General features: G+C 43.1%; 3 protein-coding genes across 3 annotated transcripts; 1 reads left to right on the forward strand and 2 right to left on the reverse strand.

The window, feature by feature from the left end:
* Positions 1–48: 48 nt before the first annotated feature.
* On the reverse strand, positions 49–2,793 carry SARC_00933 (hypothetical protein). Its single transcript, XM_014305358.1, has 2 exons — positions 2,384–2,793; positions 49–1,180 (listed from the first exon to the last, which is right to left on the reverse strand). Exons 1-2 carry the CDS (start codon positions 2,687–2,689, stop codon positions 590–592), a joined length of 897 nt encoding a protein of 298 aa, XP_014160833.1. The 5' UTR covers positions 2,690–2,793; the 3' UTR covers positions 49–589.
* Positions 2,794–3,267: 474 nt separating this feature from the next.
* Positions 3,268–3,519, forward strand: SARC_00934 (hypothetical protein; the record flags this gene model as incomplete). The annotated part of the gene is made up of 1 exon (XM_014305359.1): positions 3,268–3,519. The coding sequence occupies one exon, from the start codon at positions 3,268–3,270 to the stop codon at positions 3,517–3,519; it is 252 nt and encodes an 83-aa protein (XP_014160834.1).
* Positions 3,520–5,606: 2,087 nt separating this feature from the next.
* SARC_00935 (hypothetical protein) lies at positions 5,607–8,886 on the reverse strand (the record flags this gene model as incomplete). The annotated part of the gene is made up of 3 exons (XM_014305360.1): positions 5,607–7,779; positions 8,068–8,211; positions 8,707–8,886. The coding sequence occupies 3 exons, from the start codon at positions 8,884–8,886 to the stop codon at positions 7,279–7,281; spliced, it is 825 nt and encodes a 274-aa protein (XP_014160835.1). The 3' UTR covers positions 5,607–7,278.
* Between the last annotated feature and the right edge of the window lie 435 nt (positions 8,887–9,321).

Genomic DNA, 9,321 nt, shown 5'->3' on the forward strand with positions numbered 1-9,321 from the left:
TATATATATATATATACTTCAATTGTTTGTCCTAGTCACACAATTTATGTTCAGCATGAGTGTTTTATATTTGCTGCATATATCCGTATGCGAGTTTAGTTGCGACTATTTTATATTTACATCTGTAGGCCTTTGTAAGAAGAATAAAAAGGGATTATGGTTCCATCAATAAAAAGGCAACCGGAAAAAACTGCAATGTCATGATATGGCGAAACTGGACGGCTAATCTTTAGACCATAGCTACATCCGGACGAACGGTACTCCATATTTTCATTACATTCGTACAGGCAATCGTGAACTATCCAATTTAACACAAGCGCTGTGTATGCATAACCAGATTGTGGAGTCGTTGTGGTGAATGTTGCGACAGTATGATCACTACTATGTAAGACCAAAGGCCTATGTAAAAAGTAAAGGCATGCTTAACATTCTAACGTGCTACTTTTGACCACCGAGCCGCTATTTGTCGATCGCTCTGCAAGGCTGTGCAGAAAGTATGGCAATTGAACTTGACTATTCTCGTTATGTAAATGTATTGTCTTGATGCATTATTTTAAACCGATTTAGGACTATAGCACGCTACTCCTCATCAAATTGACCCTTCAGACACAGTCTCAGTGGATACACCCGATGGCTCCTTGTTGGGCGACATCTTAACTTGGAAGATATACTTCTTCTCCACACAGTGGTGGGATCCCGAATGGTTCTTTGGCAAAGTGTACGCCACAATGGACACGGGCATGTCATCACAGAAGGACTCCATGTGCAAATCCGGGACTCCGGGGATATTAACCACGTGCCACTTCAGCCAATCCACGTACATGCCGTGCATAGACAGTGTGTAGGTGTCGTCATTGTTATACGTAGTGTACATTTTCCTCTCGTCTTTGGTCATGCCTTCGGGCAGCATGTCGCTCCTGCTCAGACTGGGCGGTTCCTCACCTGGAGGAGTTACCATCAGCCTGTCGCATGACTCTTGCAAGGGAAACGAAATTGCCCCTACTTCGCCTGTGTAGTAGTCTCCTAAGCTTACGGTTGAGCTGGGTTCAATCCGGTGCACAAAGGCCTTTACCAGTGTGAGCATCATACGGGCCCAGAAACCGAGCCTGAGATATTCGGGGGTCTCCACGCCCAGGTATACACAATCGTCTTCGGTGATGCCACTGAACTTTCCTTGTACCTATAATAGTCAGTCGAATACAGAGCCAAAGCATCAGAAGCAGGCCACATAACTGAATCGGAAGCTGTTTTTCAATACACATATTCTCTTCTCCTTACCACCAATCGATGTACAGTCTTATACAAGAGTGGGCCTCACTTACGATGGTACGATTTTGACTATTAAACTTGAAAATTTGCTTACATAGAAGACAGTGATACTCTCGCGCACAATATGATGAAGTATGAAACAAACCTGCTCTGCTATGTGGCACACTTCGACAGCCATTTTCCACCGATTATACAACATACATAGACGATGAAACACAACACAGTCACTGTAGAGCGCGTATGATACACGCCACAATGCTTAGAAACACACGAGAATCACTCAAGCACAACACTAAACAAAGATGAGAATATCGACTGTATCTCAAAAGTGGTATACTGCAAAAATCGGTATATTGCAAATAGTCTACTCGTAAAAAGAAGTGTATCTTAAATATTATGTTGTCATGGTATGTGTGTACTTTAACAAAAGAAAGTACAGCATGGGTAAATTTGTGCGACGATACACCGCTAAGCCAGAGAGCAAAAACAAGGTGGAGCAGCTGTGCGTTCACACCCTTGAAGGAATGTATGAAACAGAAAAGGACAGAAAGCGACGGGCCCTGTATGGACCACTTTTGCCTTCTATAACATATCATAAATTACCAATAACAGTCAATATACAAATCCCCACCCTTATACTACAAATTGAAAACCGTACAAGGATGTACAATTGAAACAAAACAATCGAAATACAAAGCCTGTATCAGATACGAGGCTAATGCCAAACTATATCTTGCCATGGAATAGCAAAATACTTTTTTTTACCTCGGTTTTGTATTAATATTCATATAATGTTCAGTACAAGCGCTCAATATACCTGTGACCGGAAAGCCCGCAAACTAATATTGCATATGACTAATAGACTACGAATGAAGTATGGCTATTTATTCAAACATGTACCTCGAAGAAAAATATTCTTTTATGTAAATGATAGCGCTTATAAGAAATGCGCTACGGATATCTTACATGTATTTGATCATGAGTGCATGTGAATCGAAAATTCGACAACATACAAACCAAGGATTCTATTCACTCATACCTGCAACTCGAACGTTTGCGTATTTCAATGAGAATAGCATTGCTCAAAATTAAAGTAGCATACAATCATTCATACCTGTAACTCGAATGTTCGTTTCTTCCCGTGAAAGTACTCGTGGTAGTCTTCCAACATATCCTCACACTTCATCTTGACATACATCTGACCCTTGAAATTTTCTGTATCTACAGGTACCGGGACCTCTGTATTTGCCTGTATTGGATTCCCATTTAAATCAGACAGACTAATAGCCTGCGACATTGTACTAGCACCATCATCACAGTTTGGCTTGAGCCTATCGTCGTCTATTGAATCCCCGTCAAATACCACTGAATCCCTCTCTTGTACTTCCTGTACTATCTGCTTCCTTTCGGCACTCATCATGGTTAGTTATGTTTCCTGTGAATGTTTACTATCTATAAAATTAAGTGTAACTTTCAGCACATGTAGCGTTATTTATACAGATAGGCTATATTTCTGAACAATTTTTATACAGATGATGTATTATTTCGCTGGATGTATGTATATATATTGTACTAATTAACAGTATGTGTATTGATTGTAAGCATAGGCTCATGCCCCAGGGCCCAGGGCCCAGAGCCTCAGAGCCAGAGATACAAACATGACTCAAATCACTATGTCCAATTTGTGTTGTCAATGGCATGAAGAATGGAGTTCATCGTATTGTGATTTTTAGAATTGTTTTCAAGAAGTTTGAAATATATATGGTTCGTTCAAATATGATAAATTGTACCAATACAAATGAAGAGGAGCAACGAAAAGTCACAATATTTTGTTCTGATTGGTTCCCTAGTAAGATAGTAATCATTGTTTATGTATTTGTGTGTGACTGTGTGTAGAACACTAGAACTGGTGACTCTGTACTGTTAGCTGTGCGAAAGTGGGAGTGTGGGACTCTGGGCTGTGGAGTTGTGGCCTGTGCGACTGTGTGAGTCTGTGAGATGAGAGTGAGAGACAGAGTGTGGAGACTGGAGTGTGGAGACTGGAGTGTGGACTGTGGACTGTGGAGACTGGAGGGGACTGGAGAGTGGGGAGTGTGGACTGTGAATGTCGAGGGTGGGCTGTGGAGTGTGGACTGTGGACTGTGGACTCAACGGAGTGTGGACTGTGGACTCTATGGAGTGTGGACTCACTGGGGAGTGGGGATTGGGGACTGTAGAGTGTGGAGTGCCGGATTCAGGGAAGGTACATAAATATATTTAAAATACTTATTTATGTATTCAATTTGTTGTAAATATTGGTTGTAGTTTTAAAAATAGAACAATTAGTTATTATGTACAGTGTATACTGTTGTATTGTATTTTTATTAAAAAAATATAGGCTGGGGGCGCCTCTCTCTCAGAGAGTCAGAGGGCTGGGCCTGGGGCTGCCTTGCTCCACCAGCTGTGACTCTGTAAGTTGTCACTGACTCACTTGTGACTCATGATGTGAGTCTGTGAGTACATAATGTTTTTGACTTTTTGGAACTGCTTCGCTCCAATTTATATCAAACCCATCAAGGATGATTAGGACTTGGTGTATACTGCTGTTTTCATATTATTCCTGAAACAAGAATCGCAATTCGGATATCATCGCAGAATCCGGGGTCGGAATTTTAGGTTTTAGTGTACAATAATATAAAATTTTAAATTCCTTGACAACGCACATAGTGATAGCCGTCTGAAAATTGAACATGAAATGGTTTTTCTTTTCAGAAGAAGGCAATGCAGTAAAAATAATTTAGGGGAAGACTCTGGGCGCCTGGCGGCCCTGGCGGCCCTGGCCCTGAGTCTCAGAGTCGTCTCTCAGACACTCATCAGACTTGAGGCTTGTACATCTGGCGCCTTAGCTCATGAGTTTTGAGTTCTTGACTCGTTACAGTCTCGCTATAGTGGCATAGCCCCCGAAAAAGAAACATCAGTCTTTAACCCGAGTTTCCTGACTCGTGTGAGACTCTAGACTCGGCAGGCCGACGGCTAACAGAGCTGACCCAGCTGAGCGCCTGAACTGCTGACAGCCCGACACGGTTTCAGCCTTTCAGGGTCTCTTGGGCCCCTGGCAGGGCCCGGGACAGGGCCCCTTAGGCCTGGGCCCTGGGGGCTGGGTGCCTGGGATTGATATTTACCGGTTACCCTGAGTCCGGCTATGTGACGAGTGACGAGTATTTAACGAGTGACGAGTGACGAGTGACGAGTGACGATTGACGACCGACGAGTGACGACCGACGAGTGACGAGTGACGACCGACGAGTGACGACCGACGAGTGACGACCGACGAGTGACGACCGACGAGTGACGACCGACGAGTGACGACCGACGAGTGACGACCGACGAGTGACGACCGACGAGTGACGACCGACGAGTGACGACCGACGAGTGACGACCGACGAGTGACGACCGACAAGTGACGAGACTCGATTCCTGTCGCTCTACTCTCTCTCTAGCTCTATAGCTAGTAGAGAGAGAGAGAGAGACTAGAGAGGGAGAGTGTGTGTGTAAGAGTTCAGACTTCTGTAGTTCAGTTTGACTTTCCAAAGATACCCCACACATGTGTTTGTAAACAAAACTCTTGCTGCCAAACTATTCAGAGTTTCAGTAGCTGGCTAAATGGCTATATCCTCAAACAATAGATGACAATACATACAAGACACAATGCAGATTTAGTGAGGAAATAAAAACCAAAGATTGCAAGGTGCTCGTTTACCTTCTCAAAATGAACTTGTGACCTTCTCAAAATGAACTTCTGCAATAAGTACGCAAATATGTTGATAGTTCTCAAGCTTTGGCAAGCAACTGATCTGACGAGTATGTACTATTTGTCTATCAACAAATCTATAGCGTTTTATTACTCTTTGGGTTGTCGACGATCTCTCATATGTCACTTGTGCACCATCCATACATTATGCAGTACGTTACAAGGTGCATGATGTCTGGCATAAATCGGTTAAATTTTTAATTTAATTCACGGTCTCTGCATGACGTGCCACAGCAAGAGACGATCGCACCTTTGTCAAGCCGCATATTGCAATTCACCCCTTCTACTGCAAACTTTGGTATGTTACAAGCGGTTGTTTTATTTTTACATTTTGAGACGCGAAGACTTCAACACCAAGCCACATATGTGCTAGCGAGATATAGCATATTATCTATAGCCGGTGTCTCACTATCACGCCCATCCCATACTTCTAATATCAAATCAATTTTCAGTCGGTACTATCAGGCTAGTTGCTTACCAATTCTCGCCATGTTATGCACCGACTGTGTTGATTAGCCGTCGAGGCTTTTTCAAAGTCTACCTCACAGCACATTCACAATATATTGTTGTGACGCATTATTATAAAGATACCATATATCGCCATCATTTGCTAGTTACGGTGTAATTCCATGTCGTATGGTAGACGAGAATACTCGCCTGAAATTTTTATCGGAATTGTTCAGTTGTTCAATAGTATTTTTATACCCATCTAAAAACGCCTGCCTGGTCTGGAAATACAAACGAACAACTGCAAGATACTTCCCGCTCACAACCTAAACAACAACTCGTACCCCAAGTCCATATCAGAGCCCAACCCAAGCGGATGATGGCGGAAATATTCTTGCAGCCTCCTTCAAATCGGACCAGCATTGCAAAGATTCAAAAGCATAGCAATAACCATAAACATTCAACGCATCGGTCCGCTTGGAGAACTCGCTACCCGGAAAAATCTAGTTTAAATCATAGAGGGCACCTCTAGACGCACGTGTTCGGTACCACAAGGATGTGCCGTGTACTTCAGAACAAAGCCAATGGGCCGAAAACGCCAAGTTGATACAATAGTTCGCCTTTACTCTAATACTCCTGAAGCGTTGCACTTTGCCTCTCATGACTTCAGCGAGTGGGCCGGACGCGAATAAGCACGCGCGATCGTATTTACATGCCTTGAAAAATAGGCTCGCAAAATATCAGCGAGTGGGCCAAACGCGAATAAGCACGCGCGATCGTATTAATATGCCTTGAAAGATAGGCTCGCAAAATATCAGCGAGTGGGCCGAACGCGAAAAAGCACGCGCGATTATGTTTATATGCCTCGAAAGATAGGCTTGCAAAATATCAGCGAGTGGGCCGAACGCGAATAAGCACGTGCGATCGTATTTATATGCCTTGAAACATAGGCTTGCAAAATATCGTATACCAACAGCCTTTGGTGATCCTCCTACGTGCTGCCATCGCTACCAATACCATAACCACCCAAGCCTGACAGTATCAATATCAACACCGACGTCTGTGAAGCAGGTTCGTGTATGATGGTGACGTACCCTGATATGTGCTATGATCGCACAGCCGCCTAACCCACTGCGGACTAGCGCATGGCATTTAAGAAAATAATACTACGAAAGTCGCATCCCTGTGCTGCGATCGCTACCACTACTAAATACACCCAACCATGTTCACGTCAATGTAAATACCGCCTGCTATGAAACATGCTGGATTTGTATCAGATGTCAATATAAGACCTTCCCGCGTGCTATGTTCGCACAATTCCGTTGCCACCCAAGCCTGAAGCCTGCCAGCCTCGAAGCAAGATCCGTGGCATGTCAAGCAGCTTGCGCGAGTCATACATCAATGTCTTGCAAGCAAGTTCGGGCCAAGTAATATATTTGTGATCAAGAACTCCTCCTTTAAACTAACAATCGCCGCAACCAGAGCCATTTTTCTCTCTCTAATTGTTGAACATGTTATGGGAAGGGGCTCGGGCAGAACAACACTGATAGTGCAAAATCTTCTCATATGCTGTCACCTAGTGTACCCAACCTCTCCAAAGTCACTTGTAATACCCTACTTCACGAGAAGAAAGCGAGTGCGAATGCCCATCAGTGATGATAGGGATCTAATAAGCGCTGACATTGCTACTACTACCGTGGCCACCACAGAACCCAAACATGTAAAATTCAATGGGGAGAAGCATAGTGGAGGTAATACTAATAGAACCCCACTCATGAGCTATCTTCGCTGCTGCTGCCATACCCACCCAACCCAGCCAATACATTACTGACTGCCGCCTCCGGTTTTTCAGACTTCTTCACAACTGCCGCCTCCGGTTTCTCAGACTTCCTCACAATACCCAACATAGCCCCTAAGTTAAACTTTTTCTTCATCACACTCTCCTTAGAACGAGGCGCATTGGTGCTCGCACTTACTGTAACAATCTCAGGTATTATGTCAAGCTCGCTGTGATCCGTAATAGTATGTATTGCCAACCCGGGTTTAGCCTTTTTGGTCTTCGGGTTATCTGATTGGCCAAAAACAGGCCTTTTCCGAACATTTGATTGGCCCTCGTCCGAGTCGGATTCTGCCAATCTCTTGACTTTAACAGGTACAGCTGGTACCACAATATTATCGGCGGCACCGTCTGTGGCGGAAGTGTCATCCCCGGCACCTGTACTGTTGAAGATCTTGGCAATCTCCTCTTCGTCCCTCTTTTCCTGGTCTTGCAACTATGTGCGTGTGTGTGAAGGAGGGGGGAGAGACAAAGCCATAAGTCACAAGAGCATCGATTCAGCAACGGTACAATCATATCAAAGTATAGTATGCCCTCGCAAGCGTGAGATCATAAAGCAGGTACGAGTGTGTACTGCCAGTAAATGGTACAGCTTGTTTCATCACAATACAGTAAAAAAAGGGGCGAAGACTAAGGTACACCTTTAATCGCCTTCACCACACACACACGCGAGCGCATATATTCAATATACGCAATCAAAACACAAACGTTAGCCTGCACATACCTCTTTGACCAGTGCATCGTTCTTCTGCTGAATCAATTCGTTGACATCTACGGCCGCATTCCTGTCGTTCATGTCTCGGATCTCCTCGAGAGTATCCAGCATGTCCATCTCTTTCTTCGATTGCTTCGTTCTGTTCTCTAAGGCCTGCAAAATTTATTATAACGGATAAATATTACTGTAAGTGGAAGATTATCATACCCAACATGTGCATCTCTTTCTTCGTTTGCTTCGTTCTGCTATCTAATGCCTCGGGATACGTCAGTACAAATACCTGCTATCCAGAGTGTGATTTTTTTAATTAAATATCCTACTGTAATTCTGAAATTCGACCTTGGTATGCTTAGGTATATGTAAATATGCATTAGTGTCATTTGTATATCACATTTACAACTGGTGTTCTCAGTAATGTGTCCTTACGCCTTTAACCTCACCGATATGCACGGTGACCACAAATATACTACTGGAGTTGGTAGCGAAGTATGAACTCGATACAATTATCACTAAGGTCACTGTAAGCACAACTACAAAAAGAGAGGTGCAATAACACACAAAATATAGAGACAAGTTTTAATTGAAGTATGCAACCACGCACTTCTATCAACGTAATGTGCCATGCCCAATCTTGGGCGCACGATATACCTTCATTGCATTATTCTCCTCTTCATCTTCTTTCTTCTTCTTCTTAGCCTCCACTTCATCTTCAACTTCACGCCAGAGCTCGAAATTACCTAAATCGTGTAGAAGCGAGTAACCCAATATACAATTGAGTATGTAAGATTCTTGAATGGAAGGTATCAAAAGATTCAGTGCTATAAACATTTCGGAGCCTGAAGTCAATGCAGAGATCGACAACCAAAAGTCCATTGGCGGCCCCATCGAAGTGACTGCTAGGGATATAACTGAGTATAAAATCCAGGATGCAACGCACAACCACATTCATCAAACAAACTTCATAACTACTTGAGGATGTGATATTTGTACTGTCATCAAATAAAAGACAAACAACTGTATACATAACACCAGAATATGCAATATACTAGTGTCGATGCATATAAATACACGCATACATAGATACCACTGTGGCTAGTAGTCTCCCAGAGGACAGCACATGTACATACAAACTGAAAAACGTACAAATATGATACATTATTCAAATGCAACTCATACATAAGTCGAGATTAATATATACACACACATACAGATGAAATGTAAGTATGTTTGTATGTATGTATGTATGCATGTATATACATATAA

This window comes from Sphaeroforma arctica (assembly GCF_001186125.1).
Source record: "Sphaeroforma arctica JP610 unplaced genomic scaffold supercont1.33, whole genome shotgun sequence".
Classification (NCBI taxonomy): domain Eukaryota; class Ichthyosporea; order Ichthyophonida; genus Sphaeroforma; species Sphaeroforma arctica.